This window comes from Odocoileus virginianus, chromosome 13 (assembly GCF_023699985.2).
Source record: "Odocoileus virginianus isolate 20LAN1187 ecotype Illinois chromosome 13, Ovbor_1.2, whole genome shotgun sequence".
NCBI classification, from domain to species: Eukaryota; Metazoa; Chordata; class Mammalia; order Artiodactyla; family Cervidae; genus Odocoileus; species Odocoileus virginianus.
The window spans coordinates 26,584,231-26,609,221 of NC_069686.1; the positions used below are offsets into that span (position 1 = coordinate 26,584,231).

General features: G+C 43.7%; 2 protein-coding genes across 2 annotated transcripts in view; both read right to left on the reverse strand.

Annotated features, from left to right (window-relative positions):
* Positions 1–4,873: 4,873 nt before the first annotated feature.
* On the reverse strand, positions 4,874–12,708 carry TBR1 (T-box brain transcription factor 1). The gene is made up of 6 exons (XM_020886401.2): positions 11,846–12,708; positions 11,082–11,236; positions 10,606–10,727; positions 9,877–10,035; positions 8,881–8,942; positions 4,874–5,830 (listed from the first exon to the last, which is right to left on the reverse strand). Exons 1-6 carry the CDS (start codon positions 12,535–12,537, stop codon positions 4,972–4,974), a joined length of 2,049 nt encoding a protein of 682 aa, XP_020742060.1. The 5' UTR covers positions 12,538–12,708; the 3' UTR covers positions 4,874–4,971.
* Positions 12,709–17,353: 4,645 nt separating this feature from the next.
* The window catches only part of PSMD14 (proteasome 26S subunit, non-ATPase 14), a 99,814-nt gene continuing 92,176 nt past the window's right edge, over positions 17,354–24,991 (reverse strand). Inside the window, exons 11-12 of the mRNA XM_020886422.2 lie at positions 20,204–20,266; positions 17,354–17,769 (exon numbers count right to left, since the gene is read on the reverse strand). Coding sequence (XP_020742081.1) covers positions 17,671–17,769; positions 20,204–20,266 — 162 coding nt within the window. The 3' untranslated portion in view covers positions 17,354–17,670. The remainder of the gene's footprint in view (positions 17,770–20,203; positions 20,267–24,991) is intronic.

Consider the following 24,991-nt stretch of genomic DNA (forward strand, 5'->3'; position numbering starts at 1 on the left):
TAACTGCCCAAAAGTAAATCTAGCACTCAGAATGTAAATTCAACAAATCATACAGATTCAACTTACTTAAAAATTCTCAGCCACCTTTTAAAAGATTGATTCTACAGATATTACGAAGAACACTTACTCTTTAAAATATTAAAATTAACCAAGCAATTGCCCACACACCAGAGTAAATTAAATATCTTAAAAATCGAATGCTTATCCTTGCTCTTTAAAGCTGCTGACTTCTTCAAAGTAAGTTTTTTTGTTTTTTGTTTTTTTAATTCTAAAAATAAAAATAATTGTTACTGTTTGCTTTGGGGGACCGAGACTAGTCTGTTTTCACACAAGATCACAAGCTCTGTGGTTTTTCCGATCTCCATGGCTAAAACATATACACAATATAAGAACTCATATACAGACTGAAAAGGTGCTGCACCAGAGGACAAGCAGAGTATTTTATAAAATCACTATGGACACAAATACCTTGCCCAAATATTGCTACAATGCATTTGAAATTCTCCAGGAATGTAACGACCTCTATTTAAAAGGCTTTTTTTTCCCCCAAGCCTGCACCCTAAACAGAAAGTACAACATCCCTGAAGGCTTCAGTACTAAAAGAATAGATACTTAACATCACACACACAAAAAAAAAAAAAGTGGGTCATAAGTAAACCAGTTTTAACAGCAGGATTTATAAGAAAATGTAAGTGCAGGAGGGAAGAAGGTTCATAAAGTTCTCTGTAGACCCTAAATTACATTTTAAGAGCTTGGAGGATGTTAAGTCAGTCCTAAAGAGTCAGAAACGTCCTAATTTTTTTTTTGAAACAAACCCAGTAAATTTCCCCTAGGCCTAAAAAGGTTTCCATGTCCTAAATCCCAGTAGGTTGCCTGGCTTGGTTCTGGCGGAGCCACAAGCGCAGGAGGGCCGCACCCAAGTCTAGAGGCGAGGCCAGGAAGCCACGCTGGACCAGGCTCTTGAAGGAACCGGAGAACCGCCTGGATTCCGGGTCTGGACCTTCGCTGGGCCCCCTGTCTAGGCCGCGACCTGGATCCCTATCTGGACTCGCAGCTTGGAACCCGCGGCCGGAACAGCCAGAAGAGAGCAGCGCGCCCACCCAACGGCGAAGCCAGAGAGCCTGGGCCCAGGCTCAGCGGCGGGCCCAGGCCTTCGGAGCCGCCGCACTGCCGGCCGAGCTCGTGCGGACGTCCGTCCCCGCCGGCCTGGGCTCCCGGATGCACTCGATCACAGCGCGCTCAGTGCCCGCCAGTCGGCCGCCCTGACCCCGCGGCTTCGGCCCCAAGGTGAGGCACCTAGGGCGCAGCATCTCCGGGCTCCAGCGGCGCCGGCCCGCCGCGCTCGGCCCCAAGCTGCTGGTGGGCAAGGAGTTAAGATGGCGCGCGACGCGAGTGGCGGGAAGGCTTGAGCCAGAATAAAGAGCCGCACGCTCGTCTTTTTTTCTTCCTTCCTCTTTTTGAAAAGCCACTTTTGAAAACAGAAAATCTGCAGTTTACGGGGAGGATTCGTCATCCTTCTCCGTCCCTACCCTGACTCCTACCCTCAGGGAGATAAAAAGGCAACTCGAAATGTAACCCGGGACGCGAACTCTGGTTCCCGCAGGCCCTCCCCAAAACCACTCCGATTTCCTTGAAACAGCAGCAGCTTTTCAGACACACTGACAGTGTCACTTCACCAGACACCCAAGACTCTTTGGAAGCCAGGAGAAACGATCATGCTTGAAAGGGACAGAAAGCACACTGCCTCAGAGAGGAGCGCGGAGCTGCAAATTTACCTCACGCTGACTCAGTCCACACAGCAGATGGTGCAGAGCTGCAAGGGAAACGACCTCCCCAATTTTTTTAAGTACTTCCTAATAGCAGCTAAGTGCGTCTTTCAGTACAAGGCACTACGTTCCTGTGAAATCTATCCTCGGCTTCTAAGAGCTTCGTTTCCGCACAGGACACCGACTCCTTTGCTCGTGGTGACTCTGGCCCGAGGGCGCCGCGCTCCGACCCCCAGGCTCACTCTCCGGAACCCTGAGCGGCTCGGCAGCCCCTCGCCCTCGGCCTGGGCGCCCCCGGGCCTCCCGGCTGCACGTGCGCCTCCTGCCCGCTGGCACCGAGGTCGCAGGAGCGCCGGGCCGGGGGATGATTACAAGAATACACCGCGCCACTTCACTCGCCACGCAGGCCCCTGTTCTGTGCTTTTTGTCCTCTTGTTTAGTTCTTAGGTGTGATCCGGGAGAAACAAACACAAAGGAAAATCAGTCATCGCTTTTCTATGTGGCAGACAAAACTCGGCGGAACGCCGTCTAGTGGCCAGATTACCCAAGGAAGGCAAATCGGTTTTGTTCCCCCCCTCCAATTTTCATTTTAATTGGTACTTTGAAGCCTCTTTGTATCTGTCAAATTGCAAAGGACCATCTCTGGGTGGTGGTAAATTTCGCCCCAAAACCTGAGACTGGCCTAGGCCAAACAAGAATGCTGGACCATTTTCCACCTTTCTTGGATCTCCTTTCTCTGGAGACAAGAGTAAAAGAGAGCTCTGTGGACCCCTTGACTAAGACGCAACTAGCCCCCTCCCAGCTGGAATATCCACATTCTGCATTTTTTCTCAAGGGGTGGGGACCTGGCTTGGGCAGGATGGGCGCAGGAAATCCACTGTAGAAGAGATGGAGTGGTGCTCCACAGATACCTCCTAAAGCCAAGTTTTAAGCTCAGTGGTTAAATATCGACCTTTCATGAGTTTGCTCTATGAGTACTTTCCCCACTCCAACCCCACCCTATCCCCCCAAAATAATCCAATCAAGAAATGTAGGCCATTCTGTGTTTTCATTTACGGATTCACCACTCAACTCCAAGGCCTTGTACTTAAAGACCGGAATTTTCAACATCTGACTAAAGCTGCGGTCAACAGCCTATTTTGACAAGCATTTAAATTACACTCTTCTCTTGCCCAAAGCCTCCCTCTTGACTTTGTGAAATTTCAAGAAATACTTAATATCTTATTAAAGACCCTCCATTTCCTGCTCATGTTATTTCCTACTCACAGATATAAGGAAGAATGTACATTTTCCTGAAAAAAAAAAAAACGAGTGTAACAAAGTGAACTCGACTCACAGGGAACTAAGGAGTTGTAGATAAGACAGAGAAAAGTAATTACTGGTAGTGGTATATTAACAAATTTAAGAGGAAAATGGGATGTAGTTCCCACTACACAGAATGCCCCATATTGGAGTAGAGACAGGCTATTCTTCCTCAGCCCTTAAAAAATAATCACCTCTAATTAAATTTTCAAACTGTAAACTGCTTTCAAACACCATAGAGTTTTACCAGATTTATTTTACTTGTTATACACAGACGATACAAACGAGCAAAAAACAAAACGTTTCTCAATGGAGTGTGTCCTTGTATAAATTATTCAGTTCACAGACAAAACGAAACAAATATAAAAATCACAACATTAGATTTACAGAAGAGCCAAAATATACACACGTTTAGACCCTGAATTCCTATTAGGAAAAAAAATCCCCCCAATGGACTGGAATCTAGATTGAGTATTGTGTATGATGCATATTTCACATTAATTTTAAAATACAAAAAAAAGTATAGGTTTGCTACACAACATTAGAAATTCTACTAATCTATTTTCAGGGGGATCAGTGCTCCTTATCAAATATAACAAGACTTAGAGGGGGAAATAAACAGTCTTACTTGCATTAATGCTAGTGTTTTCCCAAGGAAGTCAAATTTCAGCTGTTTCTAGGTGGCGGGGAAATCATTTTCAAAACTAAAATGCAGTAAAATATACAACTCACACAATTCATCTTCACTAGACTACACTATAGTTAACCAACAATTCAGTCATCTATATCATTAGTAGAATATTCATTACAAAGATTTACAGCATATAAAGGTGGAGGGGGGAACTGAAAGATATTCAGAAACAGTTTGTCAGCATATTTGGCACCTGCACAGACCAGTAATGGATTTGGCACTTTGGGGAAAAACAAATAAGGCAAAATAATATTGCTGATGTCGAGCTATTCTATTTAGAAGGAAGGGGGAAAAAACATGTAACTCGTTAACTTTGCTTTGCAGGCATCATGCCACTTAATCGACTTGCCTATGAACAGACACCTATCCTTTACAGGTGTTTGGTCAGATTCTCCTTAGCTATTTGTGTGCAGTAGGGCACAGGGTAGTTATTTCATGCAGTGAATTGAGGAGAAATGAGAAACTCTTCATTATCTAGTCTTTCGAGTTTCCAGAGCCTCTTAGAATACTGTTAATAATCTCACAAGAAAACATTTTTCAGGAGCGGGAGGAGTTGGAGAAAAAGGAAAAGAAATGAATGAGAAAGTTTAAGCGTGAACTGGTTTTGTGCCTTGACAATGTGAATAAAAACTAGCCATTCGTTACAATAAATTAACACTATATACAGTCATTTCACAGGCTTTGTTCCACTAGAATTATTAACATCCCTACCATCCATCCATCCATCCACTCGGGGATAAGAAAGGACGCGCTGGGAGGGTCCAGGTTCTACAGTCAACATCCTACGGTTAATGGGGAGGCCGAGACTTGGCGGGTCGGAATCGCTGCTGCCTCACAGGACTGCCCAGGTCTCCTAAAGGTGAAGAGTTTCATGAGGAGAAAGACAAGGAGAGGGTGAGAAAAAGACGAGGGGAGGAGAACCGTCAGGATAACTTCACAGAAGGAGAGTTAAGTAGGCAAACCGAAAAGGTTTACAGCCAAGTTGAAGGTCGGTGCGCTAACTGCAGAAACTGCTGTGCAAAAAAAAAAGGAGGAGGTTAAAATCACACTCAGGAGACCTGTACTAATTCGCTGCAGACGGCGTTCGAGGGTCAGATAAACTGAGGGAGTGCGCGAGGTGGGGCGTGAGCAGGAGGCGCAGGGGGAGAAGCGCGAGGGGCCGACAGCGGCCGGGCCGCGGCGGGGCGCGGGGCCGGGGCGGGCAGGGCCGGCCTAGCTGTGTGAGTAGAAGCCGTAGTAGCCGCCTATGTCCTTGGCGCAGTTCTTCTCGCAGTCCCGCTGGGCCAGCACCTCGCTCTTGAGCGGGGACGAGCTCTCGGACACCGGCGTGTCGGCGGGCGAGATCCGCCTCCGTTTGGCCTGCTCGTAAATCCCCGAGTCGCTCGAGTCGATGGACTTGATAGAGGAGGGCGTCTCGATCCAGCTGGAGTCGGACAGGTCCTTGGGCTTGGCGTCCTCGGCGGCGCCCGGCGGCAGCGGCGAGCGCTCGGCGGCCAGGCCCTCGGCCTCCTCGCCCAGGTAGGGGTTGGCGCCGGCCATGCGCGCGGCGGCCGCGGCGCTGTTGGGCCAGCAGGGCAGCACCGAGCCCGACTTGGCGCCGCAGTACTGCGGTGGGCTGCGCGCGCCCCAGCCCGACGGGTCGGCGTAGTAGCCGAGCGGGCGGCCCGTGCAGCCAGCCGCCTGCAGCGGCAGCGCCTTCACGCCCGCCGCCGCGTACGAGAGCAGCGTGGCCGCGTTGCCCGCGAAGTCCGTGGCCGTGTCGTAGGCCGAGGCGGCGAAGTCCAGCCGGTTGTTGGCCGGAGTCACAAACCAGCGCTGCGGCGACGGCGCGCCCGGGTCCTCGGCCTGCTGCGGCGACAGCAGCCCGTTGGTGTGCGGCACGCTGCGGTCCGTGCCCGGCCCGGGGCCGGCGCCCGCGCCCGGGTGGAAACGGGCCTTGGCGTAGTTGCTCACGAACTGGTCCTGCAGGAAAGAGCCGGCCATGGCGTAGCGGGCCCCGGGCACGATCTGCGAGCGCGGGGAGTCGTTGGGCGAGGGGGTCAGGCGGTCCATGTCGCAGCCGGTGTAGATCCTGCGAGGGAGGGAGAGAGAGAGAACCGAAGGGTGGCGCAAGGTCCTTTCGGGGGCGCTAAAGAGAAGACCACCCCTGGTCGCCCACCCCCACACTCTCCACGTGTAACCTGCCGTCCAGGATAAAGACAGACAAAAGGTCACAGACTTGCATCCTCTCCAAAATAAACCGTGAAATTATAAAGGAACCGATTTGTCAGGGACCTAAAGTTGATAACAGATGAAGAGGAAGGCTTCCCTCCTCTCTTGCGCTCTCTCACCAAGTGCACAGCGGGCCGAGAGAAGAGCACGGCAGGGGATGCTCACCCACTTCTCCAATATATGTGCACAGATTGAGGCAGATCTGCCCAGGGGCTCAGATGCCATTTGCCCAGTGGGCCTTTCTTCTGCGGTGAGAGTTTCTGAGTGAAATTTCTAAACCGGTTACCCACTCCACCCTTTTACGACCACTTTCTGCCATCTGACACACACACGGGGACCTCCCTGGTACTGAGCATCAGATTGGCCTTGGACAGTCTTCTGAGATCCGAGGGTTACTGCTGGAAGCCTCCATGGTACTTACTGTCTATTGTTTTCCCCTGTGTGTTCCTTTAAGCATCCCCCCCCCAACCATACAAACTAGAATTACTACGTGGAAATAAAGTCATCAATCAATAAAATTATTTTACAAAGGAGAATTATTCTTTGAGCTTCTCTCCCCAGCTTTTGATTTGTTACTGGTTTTAAAAAGGGAAAAAATGTGGGCAAACTCTTAAAAGTACAATTATCAACCTCCGCCAAGAATCTCCCACTGGTAACAGCTCATCCTTATACAACTTGACTATGTTCCAGGCACCCTTGTCTAGGGCTGTACAGATCATTATTTAACCATCACAATTTTCCAAGTTAGGTACCATTATTATCCTACCTTACAGATGAAGACTGAGTCAAAGGAAAGTTAAATAACTTGCCCAACCACAGACAGTGATTGTGTTACTGGGAATTACCTTAGATAAGATAATCAAAGTTTCACTCTAGGCCCCATAGGGGCCTATAAGATCCCATTAGAATTGAGAAGGAACCAGAGACTGGATCAAGATTGGTAGACGTTATTTTCTCATACACATCACACACATGCCTCCCTTTTTTAGCTCACACATAAATGTTTTAATCTTTAAGCAACAGACTGTTTTGAAAGAGAGCCTCAGTCTTATAAGACCTCAATACTTTGGGGAGGAGATTCCCTAGTGAGTGGCCAAGCAAACACCCTGGTCCCCATGAACTCTTTTCCCTGTTTCTCCAAAAGTGAGCCAGGCCCAAATAACCAACGTAAGGTGGAAAGAGAGACAGTGTCAAAAACCATTCTACTCTAAGCCATAAATCTCTAAGATATCCATTTGTATAGCTAAAGAAGCTTTTTATGATAAATATATAGTGATTCAAGAATCAAACGGAAGTGGCTTTTCCAACAGAAGTCAACCAGAAGAGGGACAGATGAGGGTTATGCTGTGGCTGCTCAGATACAGTTTGCTGACTGAACAAAATTTCCCTCTTGAAACTTAATTCCAGTCTCAAATAAGAACAAGTAGAGGGAGGCAGGAAGGGAACATAACCAGCAAGGTGCAAATATCTTCTCTGTTTACCACCACAATATTTTTTAAAGGAAAAGAAAAAAAAAACAATCTGCAAAAGATACAGTTTATATGCCCATCCAGGTCCCAACCCACTTGGGATTACCGAATTGATTTGTGCAAAATAAAATGCTTTGGAACAGATGTTCACAGCAGAATTAAAAGCTCAAAATCTACAAGACCCCCCCTAGTACAGAGACCAGTATCTCTGGTCTCCTGGGCCACACACTTTCCACCGTGCTGAGCCCACCTTTTTAGACTGTGAAGAAGGATTAAGTAGCCAAGTTTTCCTTTTTTTCCTGGGGAATCATACTGATGAGGCTTGCTTCCTTTGGATCACTTTTGAGGGATACACTTGACAGTTATAGTGTATAACTGTACAGTTATAGTGTATAATTGTTGATGATTCTCTTCAATTTGTTTTAAAAATATCTGGAGGGAAGTTTGGTATCTACCTGGAGAGAGCCACTTGTCTCCCCCACAAATTTAATCTATTCCTAATCAAAGCTTCAACTCTGTAGTTCTAGCCCCAACGCTTAATGCAAGCCATGAAATTAAAGTTAATGTATCCTTTCCTTCTATGGTCAGAGAAAAGTGAAGGGATCCCTACAGTCCAGAGTTAGATCTTGCCATATAACTCTTTGTGAACTCCTCAGCACTGTACCTGGGCTCTGAGCAAGAGAATGCCAGAACAAGCCCAGGAAGGCTTCAGTTTACACCTACTCTGGCCCCCAGAGGACAGCATTTTGATAGACAAGAAATGGAGATAGGTAAGGGAGGCCTGGAGAAAAGGAAATCAGCACATTTAATTAAAACACACCTAGATACAAATGATAAAAGAGGAAATATTTTTCTTTCAAAGCATAAATAATACACTGCAACAGCACCTGGGTCCTTCCCAAAGCCTGAAATGACTACACCATCAGCTGTGCTCGTGAACTTGCCTGTAGTGGGTGCACATTTTTATTCAGTCCATGGTAAACTTGCACAGGAAAAGCTATTACACAAAACTTGGAAATGGGTAAATAAAAGTCACATATGCCAAGGAGACTGTAACAACTGCCAGAGCCACATGCACTTTCAGGCAGAATCGGGCGGTTTCAGACACAGACAATCTGAGCTGAGCATCTGCAGCACCACACACAACTCCCGCACGCGGGAACCAGGGCAGCTTCCCCAGCCAGCCAGCCCTAGGTTCCCCGCCAACAACTTTGTAATTCATATGAAAGCTAAAAATAGGTGGAGGAAACCTTTGACCCAAAACACAGAAGTACCAAGCCAGGTCACCAGAGAGAAGAGGAGCCGTCCAAAAAGAAAGGGAAAACCCCGAAAACAACTGTCTTCACACTTTCTAGCTTCCAAAAGCCTTGTACAAAACAATCCACCTTTGACCCAGAGCCCAATTCCACAAATTTGAGAAGAAAGGTGCAAAACTACTTACGTATCATAATTATCCCGAAATCCTTTAGCAAAGGGGTTGTGATCTATTTTCAGTTGTGTAATCTGGAAAAGAGAAAAAAAGATTAATATAACTTTACTTTTTATACAGCAGATTGGGTGTTTAAGAATATGTCATCTGCCACTTTTTACAGGGGCTAAAGGCCTACAATTTTATTAAATAGCAAGGTTTCCCTAACTGAAAATTTTGAAGGCTTGGGTGGAAAGAGGAAAAAAGTATGATGAAAGTTATGTTTAAATTAATGGTGACTAAAACTAAAGTATAGCTTTCCATTAGCTCTCCCATGTGTCCTAAACTGGTTCAAAATGCTCATTTTTAAAAATGCTTGTTATGTAAATACACTTATTCAGGCAAAAATTTTTAAGGGGCACTTGAATTCATTCCTAAAAAATGTCGCCTATCTTAAATGCTTCATCATATTTTTAAGTTAGTGGCTTCTGATACACAACTTGAAGAACCCACAAGTTGCATCTTTAAATCAGTTTTGATTGCAAATAAATGCATATCTTTCATTTATGATATTTTCCTGTTTTAAAAGAAACGCTATCATATCTAGTAGTCAAATCAACAATAGTAAAATAAGTTTTTGCAAACTTGCAAATGAGTGCTAGGAAGCTCACTCCATAGTCCCCAGTAATTTGATTTATGTTAGTTTTTAAATCATGAATATGCGTTTCTTTCGATCACCCAGAAACTGATGTTTGAAAACTAAATCAAAATTCCCAAGAGTCTCTAGAAATCCTGGTCACCTTGAAGGTGGCCCGGGTGACCCGCGTCGGAGACGAATAGGACGCGTTTTCCCACCGGTTAGGTATACACGGAAGGTGCTCAGCAGGCCCCCGGCCCTGCTCCTAAAAGGCATAGCAGAGCCAGCTGTGGCGGATGTTAGTGTCCGAGCCGGGGATGACCTCCGCTACCGCCGCGGGCCGGGGGAAGCCTGCGCCACCCGCCGCGCGCCCAGCCCCCAGGCCTCCTTACATCGGTGTTCTGGTAGGCAGTGACGGCGATGAACTGAGTCTCGGGAAAAGTGAACGTCTGCACGCGGCCGGGCTGGCTGGTGTCCTCCGTGCCGTCCTCGTTCACTTCCACTACATGCAGGCGGGGCTGGTACTTGTGCAAGGACTGCAAAACCACCATCTGTCCGGCGGAAAGAAAGGGAAGCGCCCGGAGGCACGTTAACGCGGTCTGCGTGCAAGGGGCTGTGAGCCGCGGGCCGTGTGGAGTCTGCGAGGAGCCCGCCGCCCCGGGAAACTGATCGCGGGCCTCGCCCGGCTGGTGACTGGCTGGCCGAAGCAGACCGGCCCTCGTTCCCCCGGAGCACGCAACGCCCGAGCACCAGGGAAAACCAAACCCGACCGCCCAGTCCTCAGGGCCCCTCTCCCAGTTCTCCTTTAAGGAGCAACAAAGATTTTCACAACCTGCAGATCCTGCGTGCTTCCTTCTCAAATCAACCAAATATTTGTACTTGTGAAGGTTGGGAACTCAAGAATTGGGCCGGGGCGGGCCGAGAGGGACAAGAACAACTTTGTAGATTGCTTAATATAATTTGGGAGAACGGAAATAGAATTTTTTAAAAGTCTCTTTAATGAAGCAAAGAAACATGTGTCGTTCCTCATGTTAAAGTGATGAACTGGATCTTAGGCAGGAACGAATGTGTATAAGTGAGTGTGCGTGAGAGAGAGAGAAGTGAGCGCTTGAGCCACTGACCTGCCCATTGTTGTTTGAGGCTCCTTTGTTGTTTGTAAGTTTTAATTTTCCAAAAGAGATTTCTTGACGCATCCAGTGAGCCCCCGTGTTGGGGGAATCCGGATGCATATAGACCCGATTTCCTAGAGAAAGAGACAAGTTGTTTACATGTGCCCGGGGCACTGCCCAGTCCCAACTCCTCACCACGCAGGACACACACACAGACACAGACACACACCCTTTATTCCACTGTAAGGCCCATTAGCTGGGGCTTTTTTAAGGCCGCGCTTTCTTCCTATTAACTGGGAATGATTAAAATAGCTTTTGCATAATCCTCCCCCTTCTCGTCGCTCAGTCTCTCCCCCATCCTCCTAGTTTCCTTTTAGAAGTCATTGGCCGATCGTTTTAAAAGTCGCTCGAGCCAGTCCACAAAGGCTTTAATTAATCATTCTCACCTAAATAAGTGTCAGGAAGACGTGTTAATTGGAAGGACTTGCCTTGCACATTGGTGTCCGCTTTGCCGCAAGGAACCCATTTGCCTCCTTGAAACCTCCAGTGATTGGGATCCGCCAAAATCACATCCACAAAAATATTGTAATGAGCCGTGGGATCGAGACCAGAAATGTTAAAACTTAAAAAAGGAAACATGCGCCTATTTAAATTAGGGAGGGGGGAGACAACAAGGGGGGGAAAAAAAACATAAATGTTAAAGATTAAATGCAAGAAGCGCGGCGCCAGATAGCAAAGCAAAACTTATTCTCTCAGCATCGATGAGCGAACGTTTGCTGGATTGGAAAAAGGGTGGTGGGGGAGAAAAAGAAGAGGGACTGAAGTCTGGGAGATCGGCGAATGAACTGGAATGGGGAGTCGGCAGGTATCACTGCCCAGGTGGAAAGCGAGGTTGGCGACCCGAATCTCCACCTGTCGGTGTATCGGGCATTGATGCGTCCCTCCCATCTCCCGGCCACAGGCCAGGGCTCTCCCCCTCTCTCTCTCCTTTCTCCGGCCACTGACTGGCTCTCCGACCACCTTTCTGGAGCGGGGAAACCCACCCCACCCCCCCCGCCCCGCTCCCCGACATCACCGCGGTGGTTATACCTTCCACTTTCCGTTTTTCCAACACCAGCCAACTCTAGGACGCGCCAGAGCGCCTTCCACTCCGCTCCCGACCCCAAATCGTCGCTGCCGCGGCGGTCACAGCCCGGATACACATGCCCCCCGGCCGCGCCTGGAGCAGCGGCAGCCAAGAATGTAGCATTACCTTCCCTGTTTGGTGATGATCATCTCCGTTTGGTGCCGGTGAAATTTCAGCCAAAGGGGCCTGTTGCACAGGTACACCTGCGCTTTGCCGGGCACCAGCCCGGGCTGTGTGGAGGAGAACTGGTAGAACGGGGCTCCTTGGTAGGAGTGGCCGTACTGCTGTGGGTAGGGGTAGCCGGCGGTGGGGTAGCCCTGCGGTGAGGAGTTGGACAGGAGGCTGTTGTAGGCTCCGTTGGTGATGACCGGGTGGTGGGCCATGTAGCGGCTGGGGCTGCCGATGGAGAAGGCGGGGTGAGCCGGTCCGTGCTGGCCGGGGTACGGGAACATGGCACTGGGAGCAGTGGCCGCGGACTGTGGCTGGCTGGACTGAGACAGGAGGTAGCGATCCGCAGCAGAGCCATCGAAACTGTGACGAAGCTCAGAGACCCCGTCCAAGACAGGAGAGAGTTTACTTCTCTGGACGTCCCCTGGTGAGTCCTTGGAGTCAGGAAAATTGTCTGTATCTGACTGATTCGTCATCCCCCTGGTAATTTTTTTCAAAGGTGAACTTCTCTCCAGGTTGTCAGTGGTCGAGATAATGGGATGATCGTGCAAGACAAGCTCAGATCCGCCTGAATGTGGGTAGCTGCTGCTCACATTGAGAAATTTCTTGGAGAGCATGATAGAAGGAGAAAGGCAGTGCTCCAGCTGCATAGCTCTAGAACCTGAACACTCGCCCTCCTGTCCCTGGTTTTTAAAGTCCTATTTATCATAAACTAGAAATCCACAGACCCCCTCACTAGACAGAAAGCACTTCAACCAGCAAATGCTTCTCAAAGGTTTGATTTACTTTTTTTTTTTTTCCCTGGGAGAAGAGATTGGCCAATTGACACTATGCAGCAATCAGAAAAGGCTCACTTTTGATCTTGCTGCTTGTGCAGCCGATGAAACGGCTCCTGCCATTGGTTAACTGCTGACAGTAATTTAATTAGATAGACATTAATTAGGATAATCACCTGGCTCCTGGTCGCAGCGATCATGGCAAATTGAAGGGGATGATTTTATTGTTGGTTTAGGGGGGTGGGGAATGTGTGTTGGTTTTACGTGAGCACTGTTGTGTCACCTTTAAGCTTTGTGACCACTGCTTTAGGAAGATTCAAAGATGTGCAATTTACTAAACATTTCCTACCTACCCCCTCCCCCTCCTTTGGAGCTGAGGGGCGGAGGAGGGAATTCGACGATGCTAGGAGACTTTTCGGATCTGAATGAGCCAAATATTCAGTTGAATGTAACGATTTCAAGTGCAAAGTATACAAAGCGCGAGCCGGTGGCCTCTTCTCGCCCTGTAAAAGTTCCAGAGTCTGTCTTTTCCAGTTAATACAGAAGCACAAGACACCTGAGCTAGTCCTTTGTGATCAGGTCCTGCGTGTCCTCAACGAACACCCCCACCAACGCACACCCTTTTAACTCCATACAGAAATAAATAAATCACTGCTACTGAGCGCCACAGCCATGAAAGTGAGCGGGAAGGGGGAGTCGTGGGGGAGAAAAGCAAGCAATTCAGCCACCCCATCCACCCACCACGGGAAGATTCGGTTTCTTGGTTGAGCACAGAAACAGTGACAATCAATGATCTCCTTTTTAAGTTTTGAAATAATCATAAGCTGTCGGGTTGAAGTGCCTTAATGTATTTGCAGTGATGTTTACGAGGTCTTTCCTAAATATTTAATCAGCGAGCTTGGTCGCAGATTATCTGAAGAGCATCTAACTGGGGGCAGGCGCCATGCATCCCTCACGTCCCACTGCACTTGCTTCTCTCCGAGGTACGGCCTTGGCGACAGGTTCAAAAGCCTCGCCAGGAAAAGAGAGGGCCGAGTCCTCGCGCAAATGGGTTCGCTAGAAGCGCTGATCTGGGGAGACAGAGTGGAAGCGGTGTCAACGCAGTGATCTTTATGGAAGATTCGTGTGTGTGTGTGTGTGTGTGTGTGTGTGTGTGTGTGTGTGTGTAATGTTTATATAATCTGGAGGGGAGAAAAAGAATCCATGCCAATAATTTTAAAATGAGAAAGAATTTAAAGAGGGATAGAGAAAAGGACCAGTTTAAAAGGATGCTGGCACAAATAGCACGAGGCAAGCAACCCCGAGGTGTAAGAAGAGATCTCCTGGTACTGGCTACACAGAGCAACTCAGTCTCCGCCCGAAACGGAGCGCCAAGAGCAGCAGAGGGTTCATCGCGTGGCCGGCACCCGCCAGCCTGCCCTCCCGTGGCTTTCCCGGGACGGCCGAGCCGCGCGGGAACCAGGAGGAGGAGCGCAGCGCCAGAGCTCGGCTCGGCCCCGCGAGCTGGCTGGCGGGCGGGTTCCACGCGGGGCACCGCGGGGGCCGGCGGCGGGAGAAGCCACCCCCGCGCTCGGCGCTCGGCCCTAGGCCAGCCGCCTTGCCCAGGCTCTATTGTCTAAGGTCTCTAAGCGGCCCGAGAGTAGGTTCCCCAGCACTCTGGCGATCTCGAGGGGGACCCGCCCGGATACCCAGGGAACGCGGCGGCTGGCGCGTACCCCAGGGGGACACACTCTTTCCGTGCCGGAGGCTCGGCCTGGGCGCCTCCGCCCGGTGGAGCTCGTGCCTTCCTCGGAGAGTGTATCTGCCTTCCCCTCGCCCCCGCCGCTCCCGGAGGGAAAGAGCGCCCGGGACACTGGGTGGGTCCCGCGCTTGATAGCGAGGGGTTGCCAGACTCGACCTGTGCCTATGCGGGCTCATTTGGAGAGCGCCGCCTGGGTGGGCCCAGCGGTCAGCGTACAGCCCGGACTGCGCCCCCGTGGCGGTTCGGGCGCCTCGGCCGCAGAGGGCATCAGCTGTGGCCTCCACCACGGCGCCGTAAGCAAGGTCCGATGCGGGCGGCCCAGGGCTGGAAGGGTTGATGACCAGATGCCCCAGATTCAAGCCGAGATAGTTTTCTAGGAGAAAAATACAGCCAGACCCCATTTTCCTTTAAAAAGCTTCATAAACAAGCAGGGGCTTAATTACTAAGGTGTTGGGAGGTGGGGGAAGGGACCGTGGCTATGACATTATTGATGCTTTTTTATTTTTTTCCTCTTACCTCTATCACCATTTCTCCTGAGAGCCTTTTGCCCTGTTTTACCTACTGTTGCTTTCTCCTTTCATTAACTTCTTTGTCCCGGAATGCCTTTCTTTCCACTGTTTTCAAGGTTGCCCACCTCTCACTCCCTCAGTGGGACATAGCCTTAAGTGTGTAGCAAAAAAAAGGAGAGACTCTACCTGGGCTCTTAGTCAGGTTTTTTTTTATTCCTAATACCCTGAGTTGGCTTTTTTAAAAAATGAAGTGCTAAAATGACATGTTAAAGTTCAGAAGAGGGAGAGTGCACCTTTCTTAGTTTTTAAGGCATTGGATTAGAAGATAAACAGGAACATTCACTCAGATAATCAGGACTGCATTCAGTGATTCCTCAATACAGGTTTATGCCTTTAATATGCATGATCAAGAAAAGAAAACTAAGGTTTTTCTCAGGACCAAGCACATCTGCTCTTGACTCACACTTCTGTAGAGCTGGGCTTCTCAAACTTTAAAAGCTGCATACGACCCACACCAGGATTCTTGATTCTGATTCAGGTCTGGATGTATGATGAGCTCCCAGAAGACCCAGGTGCTCCTGGTCCAAGCAGATCACACTAAAGAGTAAGGCTGGAGTTTTTGATGCCCCCATACTAGTCTAAGAGGAAAGCAGGACATCTGAGGCAAGTTTTGGTTCTAGCGCAACAAAATCCATAAATGTGCTCATATAAGCACACATGTACACACACACACCTGAAGTGGCTTATAGAGCTTGTGGTTAAGTAAGTTGTTTCAATGCCTGCCTAGGCTATCAGGCTGCTGCTGCTAAAATAGATGTGCATTCCAAGACAAAGGTGTTCACAGAGCCTCTTTGGGCATCCTCCTTTTGATGGACTCCAAATCTATAAAAATTTAGGTTTTTTGCTAGAAGGGACTTGGGGAAGGTTTTGAAATTGGGACTGTCTCCAATATGAATCAAGTGGGAGAACGTGGTATGTGACTGTGGGAAGTCCAGGAAGATGAAGTGATCAAGTAAGAACAAAAGGCAGGCCTTGTATAAGTCATTTTATTCACTCTGGAGCTATTTTTCTGGGGGGACTAAAGTGATAGAGAAAGAAAAAAAAGTTTCCAGTGGAATGTTGAGAACAGCCCTTCGATTACTGAGACCTTCTTCTGAGGGCATATTGTACCAAAAAAATCTTTACTAGCTTTTATGAACAGTATCTGTGAAAGAAGTCACAGAACCTTATTTATGTATGAGGGGAAATCATGTATGAAAAAAAAAAAAACCAGCTTGCACACAAGTTTAAAGCAGGCAAAAGGAAAACTTCTACTAACTTCAACTCTTATATTTTAATTGTAAATGGTTAGCTGTTATAATCCCAACAATTAATACATATTACATGTCCTACATAAAATATACCATCACTGTCTTTAAAAGAAGAAACCACAGAACAATCAAGAAATGCTCAAAACAGCTCTTATTCCACCAAAAATGAGACTGTGAAACATACTGGGAATTTAAGCCATTTCCACTTAAGTTTCTAGCAACTTTTCATTAGGCTACCAAGGAAAGCCTAGGATTACTCAAATGGGACAGTAATTTGGTTCATCATATTATTCATACCACATCCAGCAGAGGCTAAGTCTCAGTTCTAAATCCCCAAGTAAACTCCCCTTTAATGAAGCCTTAGAAACATTTTTACCATATTTTCACAAAGGGAGAGACAGAATTAAATGTTATTTGTCTCCACACTTTTTGCACATTTCTTGGAGCACCTGGTAGGGTAATGTCCCATGAATGAATACTAATGAGAACAATTACTTATGTACATCAAGTCAGAAACAGGTTGAAATATCTCTGAAAACTGCCATTAGTCAAATTTTTGTCTTTATCAGGAAACTGGGTCCATCTCAGTTAATTTGAGATGAGCAAGAACAATGACAAACTTATTGCTTATGTACTCAAGATATTAAATTCACATTATGGCTTCATTTCTCATTTTGCTTTGGAGACATTACACACCTTCTACAGCTGTCTCAGCTAAAGTCTAGCGAAGTATGCAGCAGGCAACTAACTCCCAGACAATCTCAACAATGTTGGTGGAATGTACTCTTTAAAAAGAAAATCACCGAAGTCTAAATTTAAATTGCCTCCCTTTTCTTCTTATATTACTTATCTGAAATACTGGAAATATAATGTGTTAACAAGATATTAAGTATACAAGATTAACTTGTGACAAATACTTTTAATATGTCAACATTTTTCTGGGTTACTCACTTATGAGGTAGCCACTCATTAATGGCAGTCATTTTACCTTTGTGAAGTTTTGTTATCATACTGATGTTTTGTGTTATCTTAAATTGCAAAGGGAAACGTATCTTTGTGTGAGATTTCTAGAGCACTGTCAAATGTTATTCTGTCAATTCCACCCAGTGCCAAAAAGACCTCAGGAGACATAGATTGTAAATGTATTTTATTTTGTAAGCAACAATCAAAATATATTTGTGCTACTGATTTCTTCAAATATTAAACGGGATCTTAACAAAATTTGTCCACTTTGATGTATTCTTATACAACTTTGGAATCTGCAAAGACCCTGACTAAAGAAACAGAAGTAATTGCACAATGGAGACTGAAGGTGTTACAGTGCTGCAAATGATGCCAGATGTCTTACTTTTAACCAAATACACCTTCAGAGGTCCCTTGATTTTCAGCATTAGGAACAACAGAGGACTATACACTGAAAGTATCACTAAAAGCTTTTTCCATTACTTTATTTAAATACAACAGTATCCAACATAGCTGCTAAACACTGGACAATATTTGAAGTCATAAGTACATCCACATGTTCCTCCAAATGACGTTTGGGGTCCTAGAAGAAAAAAAGAAGGAAAGGGAAAAAAAAAAACAAGAACCATATTACTGGTAGATGAATTGCTTACATTTTTTTTTCAGCAGCTGATGAAATCGGTAAAGAAAGCCAAACTTAAATGTATATATATATTTTAAAATTTTGTTTTCCTAATATGCTATTACATTTTCAGGATTACTAAATCTGTTAAAATGTTAAGGAGCTGATAAAATAAATGAAAGGCTGATTTACACAATGTTATGATTGCAGCAGAAATTATAAAGAGTCACAAGGAATTCTATACAGTTTGAAATCATCTGATAAAAATATTAAGAGTATTTTATATGTATGTATAAGCTTGATTATAGGTGTGTATTTTCTGCCATTCACATATATTCAATGTCTGAGAGGGTACTTTGCTCAAAGCAGACACATACCAATAGGTAAGAGTTCAATGTGAATCTCATCACTTCTTCTATAATTTTAATTTAATTTCTATGACTTTAATATTTCACAAATAGTACTTTAAATCAGAAATACTCTTGAATCAAAAGTCACTATTAGTAACTTAAAAATTTAAATACAATTTGGATCAATTCTAAAATGTTAAGACTATTTCATGTAGCTATTTTGAAAAAATGTATCACAGAAAAGAATATAGGTACAATCCGTTAACGTAAACTTGATCAAATCTGTATTTGAAATATGAGTTAAAAATAAAGCTTAAGGTTGCACTGTAATAAAGGAAGTTAAATTAAAATGCTTAATATACATTTATGTTTAAGGCAGAGCTGATTGAAATATTTCAGCTAAAAACTTGAAAGCTTTGAAATAAAGGGTACAGTACAATGTACAAAATAAAAAATTCTCAATTAAAGCATTATTTTCTTATATGCATTGCTAAAATACCAAGAATCCTAACTTTTAAAAATGTTCACCACTGAAATTACTTCTTGGCTGTTGCTTTCTGAACTACAATTTCAATACGTTGATTTCTTTAAAACACCCAGAGGCACACCACGCTACAGATAATTTCAAATAAATAGACCATAATATTACATTTTCTTTAGTTAAAAAAAAACAAGCCTTAGGGCATTTTAGGTGAATGAGCCTAACACTGGCTAGAGAAAAAGACACTGGTCTGATTCCATTATAGCCAGTTTGCCTTTGCCACGCACTAGGCCAAACTAGTGAAGTATGATATTTTAAAAAAATGATTGTGATGACTATTAAACTTTGCAATTATATATATTTTCAGTTTCATTTTTAATTTACTCCTTTTATTTGCTGCTAACTGTTAAACTGAATCTACATCAAGAAACTATAGCATCAGAGTCATTTATTCAAGAAATAGTTACTGAATGCTAGGTTCCAAGGTGGTGATCTAATATTACATATTAAAATAAAATATGTAGTGGGAAAAGACAAGGGTGGCTGTATCACACAGGATGAAAGAATAAGATGAATTATATCTCATTTTGGTTTTGGAGGGTTTCTACTGTTATTTAAACCATGATATTCAGAATGCAGTGGGATTTGACTTCGTCAATTATGATATTTAAGTTAGAACCTTTGCCCCTACTGCTCTATTGGAGTAACTGGTTTTGCGGCAAATTGGTAACACACTTCCCGCAGTTATCTACATTACTTCTTGTGGCAGCTGGGTGATTCTTAGAGATTTCCCATCCAAGAATGGTCCTGGCCCAAACCTACATAGCTTGTGAGATGTGATGGGATCAGAGCATATGGTAGGATGGCTGAAAGCAAAGACAGCTTAGTGTCTTGCATCTGAAATATCAAGATTCTGCCAACATCAGCAATATGATAACCATGTTCCATGAAATGAAAAAATGTAATCAACATTCTTTAAAAAACAGTCTAATTAATCTGTAGATTCTTTTAATTGGTTGGTGTGTTCCCCCCCAACCTTCAGAAAAATAGGAACTAAAATATATATTTCATCTTGGTAAAGTGAAAGAGCAAATACTTGAAACCCTTTCTCTTCACTCAGTAAAATCCAACAGGGCTTTAAGCTTTCTCAAGAATATTACCTATAAATTGAAGTCTACATATTGACAAATTATATATCATTTAAAAAACTGTTATGTATGAAATAAACCCACCATTCTATTATCTTCAAGGATAATATTATTTTAGATAAAAACAATACTTGGAAAATTAACTCAGGATGCAAGTTTCCTAATTTAGTTCTACTATTTTCACTAAAGACAGTCTCTCATAGGTATGTATTTGTGATTTACTTCTCTATAGATGGCAAAAAGACTCTGACATCAAATAATTCAGTGACCTTTAAAATTAGCATCACATTTACATGACAGAAGAAAAATGCAGAGTGAAAACAGGGGAGAAAAAAAATCATACAGGCTCCAAAACAGTTTTAACTCTCAAGAACATGTTACTATGTGACTACATAACCTATTACGGTGCACCTTACCTGCTTGCCGACATTCTTTATTGCCAGCTGCTCAGGGGTCATCTTATCTTCTTCTTCTACAGCCTGTGAAGGAAACACAGAGGACAGAGTTTCAAACTCTAAATGTGCTTTTCCCACTGCAAAATAATCAAAGATGATGATCATTAATTTTCATTCACGACTCTTTTATTCAAGCAATTTATTGGGCAAAAAAGCAGTTCTGCTAATCCTTCAGGGTAATAAAAGCTATCACCACCATCCTTTTGAAAACAGACTTGAGAAATTTGTCCAAAAAACCCCCCCAAAAACTGAAAATATCAAATTGGATCACCAACTGGAAGTGTTAACCATTTGAAAACTGTTATTGAATTATCTGATGGATGGCTAAACGGGAGGAAGGAAGAACCTAAGGCAGCTGCTTGTGGCACTGGGGTACTAAGGAGTTTGTCTTCTTTTCCTACTTTCTCTATGTTTCTCCCACAATTTCCTATTATTTTTGTCTCCTTTTTCTTGTCGGCCAAACCCATGCATACCCAGTATCTATTAGGAGGCTTCCCAGGTGGCACTAGTGGTAGAGAACCTGTCTACCAATGCAGGAGACATAAGACACACAAGTTCAATCCCTGGGTTGGGAAGAGCCCCTGGAGGAGGGCATGGCAACCCACTGCAGTATTCCTGCTTGAATCCCAAGGACAGAGGAGTCTGGCGGGCTACAGTCCACAGGGCTGCAAAGCGCTGGACACGACTGAGGTGACTTAGCACAAAACACTTCGGGGGCTTCCCTGGTGGCTCAGATGGTAAAGCATCGACCTGCAATTTTGGGAGACCTGGGTTTGATCCCTGGGTTGGGAAGATCCCCTGAAGGAGGGCATGGCAACCCACTCCAGTACTCTTGCCTGGAGAATCCCATGGGCAGAGGAGCCCAGCAGGCTACAGCCCATGGGGTCACAAAGAGTCAGACACGACTGAGCGACTAAGCACAGCACAGCAAAACACTTAGGATCAGAGGACCTGCTGCTGACTTTTGATCCACACCTAACAGATCATAAAGTATCTTCCCTTAATACTTTCACATATTTAAATCTCTAAAAGTAAAACATGTACTCAGAAAAAATTCTCATTTCTTCATATGATTCTTCATAATCATGAAGAAATAGAGTAATCTGAGGTGTTCAACACCAAAAAATTACTTGAATTAAATGCCAAATCAAGGAAAAATTAAATCAAACCATATAAACAAGTCACTTTCTACTATTTTCATAGTCAGCTACAAACTTTTATGTGTATGATCATAAATTCTCTAGAATAATTTTGAAATAATTACAGCATTTATATTAGCTACCTCTCTTGCCCTCTACCCTAATAATGGCACCACCACATAAACTATTGAGAACTCTAAGTTTAAGGAACCTCCTTCTTAACAGCTTTGAGTATGCCACTGCCTGATACTAGGACTGCATCAGGTGAACTCCTAGTCTATGATTTATTCATAGCATTTTAATAAATGGAAAATGAAGAAAATGTAAGTATCATCAATCTTAAGAAATAATACCACAGCACTTAATATGGTCACGAAGCATGGGGGGTGGGCAGTGAGAAGGTAGGGGGAGAAAGCAGGAAACCAAAATCCCAGTGAGGGTTAGATTTGGATACTCTAAACTTAATCATCTCACAGCTGCCAAATTTCTTCATGTGTGAACAATGAACATGTAGGAAATGCAATCATCAGACATTTCCCATAAACTGGGAAGTTTGGCTGCATTTCACACCTTCTTAATAGTTTTGTAAACAGAGAACTTGAAAATGAGCAAAGATGGCAAGTATCTAATTTTATAAATGGACAAACTATCTGGAGAATTTTCCCCAGTAGAACCAGCCTAAAGAGAAAAGATGGTGAATAAGTACTGTATCTATCTACTGATTATTACAGGATCCTTATTTACAACACATCATTAGGAAATATATTTATGACTCATAAGACTGAAAGAAGAGAAAATAAGTTAATAACACTCCAAATCCAGAATTCCCTAGACAGAGAATATGTTCATTTTCAGAGTCAGATGTCACTCATTATTCTCAGCTAGCTAAAAAAAGGATCTCCAAAATTGTGTCTCCCATTATCTTAGTGTTTTACATACATGCAACCACTGGCAACACATAAAATGTTTGTCTTTCTAAATTACCTTTACAAATCATACAAACATACACTTTACAAAGATACACTGTATCTTACCAATCTGAAAACATTAGATGAATGGAACTATTCACATAAGTTTGTACTCTATATCCATTCAGTGTTAGTTGTTCCATGCTCATGCCAACAATAGTACTTTACAGTATTGGAAGGAGGTAAGGGTTTTGGAATTTGGCTCAAAATACCAATCCATGTACAAAACAGTTATTATGCAGTATTCTGGAGTGTTGCAAATATCAAAGATGGCAGACATGCAAAGATGAAAGTAAAAAACCACTTAAAGCATTGATCTTATTTGAAAGGTTAAACAGAATATAAAAATAAAAAGAATATAAAAAGCTCTCACTCAGTTTTTAAAATCTTTTATATCATTTAACCACTTTACCAATTAGCTTTTCCATTTCCAATAATTAAAAGAGAGAGTTCACAAACTCTTTGAGAAGTGCAGATGGTAAAAAGTACTCCCAGCCATAGATGCCATCTGGAAAATGAGGAGCAGCTGTAGATTCAGGCATATACGAAGGTTGCAAACCCCATGACAAAAGAGTAAGCACATCTCTTACATTCTGAGATAGATCAGATCATCACAACAAACCCCTATATATTTGCTCCATCTACCTAAGTTACCTTTATCACTTTACCATTCTAGGCAAGACCAGTTCGTCTTCATTCTGGCTAGTCACCAGGAAAAATTAGGAAATGGTACCAGCAGAAACAAATGAAATTCAGGCACAGGCAATGTCCTCACTAGGGGAACTTCTGTGTTTATGGCAACTTCTGTGATTTGGCATCAAATTTTGCTTTTGCATTCGTGCTCTTCGGTTTACTCAACCAACAAAAAAGCACTGAAAATGTTTGTGGCTATTCACACTTGAAACGTTTTTAACAGTTTATCAACAAAGACCCCCAGATGGCTATCCCATCATGCACGGTCTGCACAGTTCTAAGAAATTCCTGGAATTTGGTCTGTTATGTTATCACAATCCCCTCAGATGTACCCCCTATCTTAAAGAGGCTTTTACCAAACCCAGTAATCTCACTGTCTTTTTTCTGGTAATGGTCAAATTTCTCAAATGGAAAACCTCTGTTTTAAATTTGACCATTTTAATTTTCCCTTTGACAAACATGGATTGGATCCTGGGCACTTCATTAATATGATTTTAAGGATCTCTTCACCTTGTAAATTCCAATAGATTCCATTTACCTGGACTTTCTGAAGACCTTTTCTAATACACCCTCTTCTTTTTTAATTCTTTAACCTCTGCTTTTATGACATATGTCTCTTATTTCACTTTATTGTTGTTCAGTCACTAAGTTGTGTCTGATTCTTTGCGACCCCATGGACTGGAGCATGCCAGGCTTCCTTGCTTTCACTATCTCCCAGAGTTTGCTCAAACTTGTGTCCATTAAGTTGGTGATACCAACCAATCATTCCACCCAAGCCCATTTCTTGGGCTTTCTTTTTTTCCCTTTGACATGTTTGCTGTATTCACTCTATAACATGCCATGCTCCCATTTAAGCACATGCTTTATAAAAAATCACGTGTATGGTATATTATTTCATCATTAAACAATCTTTGCATAACTGCCAGTGAACATAACATTGTACTTTTTTCTTGATTTTTATACAGTCAATGAATTGACTATTTAACTGAATTAACTATTTAACTATTATGGGTTATGAGGATTGAGAGTAAGTTTAAAGAAATGGCTTTTATAAAACATACTTGGGAAAGCAAAATTAACAAACATGAAACAATTAGAAAACTCTCTGAGAAAGTATTACAGATGCAAATATGGAAAACAAAAAAGTGGGTTTCCTACAGTCACCAGTAATTAAACATTAACATATACATAGTAATTTACAAAATCCTTAAAACATTCCAGTGAAATAATCAATCTACATTTTACATAAAGAAATTAGGCACTATCTCCTTCCTATATGTTAATTACATCAATATTTATACTATAAATTTTCTTTCTAACTCTCCTTTTGAAAATGCTTTCATGCATGTCCTCAAAAGTAGAATTTTCAATATTTTATATATTAGTAAGTAACTATTAAGTACTCACTACAAATAAGACAGTTCTTCAAGAAGGTCACATTTGAGGTTTACTCTACCTGCCTATAAATCACAAATTATAATACAGTATGAAATAAACAAAAAAGGAGTATACTCAGTGAATGATGGCAACACACAGCCAATAATAAGCCACAATAAACCTGTGACATAAATATAGTCCTATCTATCTCCAAAGACCTCAAAGCAACATTCATGGCAATTTGGGAAATAATTAGTTTTTAATGACACATTCTGAATAAAGCAAACCCATGATTTGTTAAATGACCCCGAACAGTATAAATGCTTTCTAAAAATACTAGAAGGAATCCAACTTTAAAGTGTAATTATATAAAACATATAAAATAAAGAGCACATGTGTGTGCCCATACAAGTGTTGTATACATAATAGAAACTAGTTTAGCTTGTAGAAAAAAATTTCTATGGCAGACTCTACTACTAGTTACATACCCAATATATGTCTTTTCCTTCTTTTGTAATATAGCCTTGGCTTTATTAAACGCAGCTATGCTCCCAGATAAAAGAGTGTATTAT

Excerpts from the sequence above, each read along its gene's own strand:
- TBR1 (XM_020886401.2), bottom strand. The coding sequence starts at position 12,537 with ATGCAGCTGGAGCACTGCCTTTCTCCTTCTATCATGCTCTCCAAGAAA. Across the intron at positions 10,728-11,081 it reads AGCGGACACCAATGTGCAAG|GAAATCGGGTCTATATGCAT; the intron begins GCAAGTCCTTCC and ends CTCTTTCTCTAG. Across the intron at positions 10,036-10,605 it reads CCTCAAACAACAATGGGCAG|ATGGTGGTTTTGCAGTCCTT; the intron begins GTCAGTGGCTCA and ends TCCGCCGGACAG.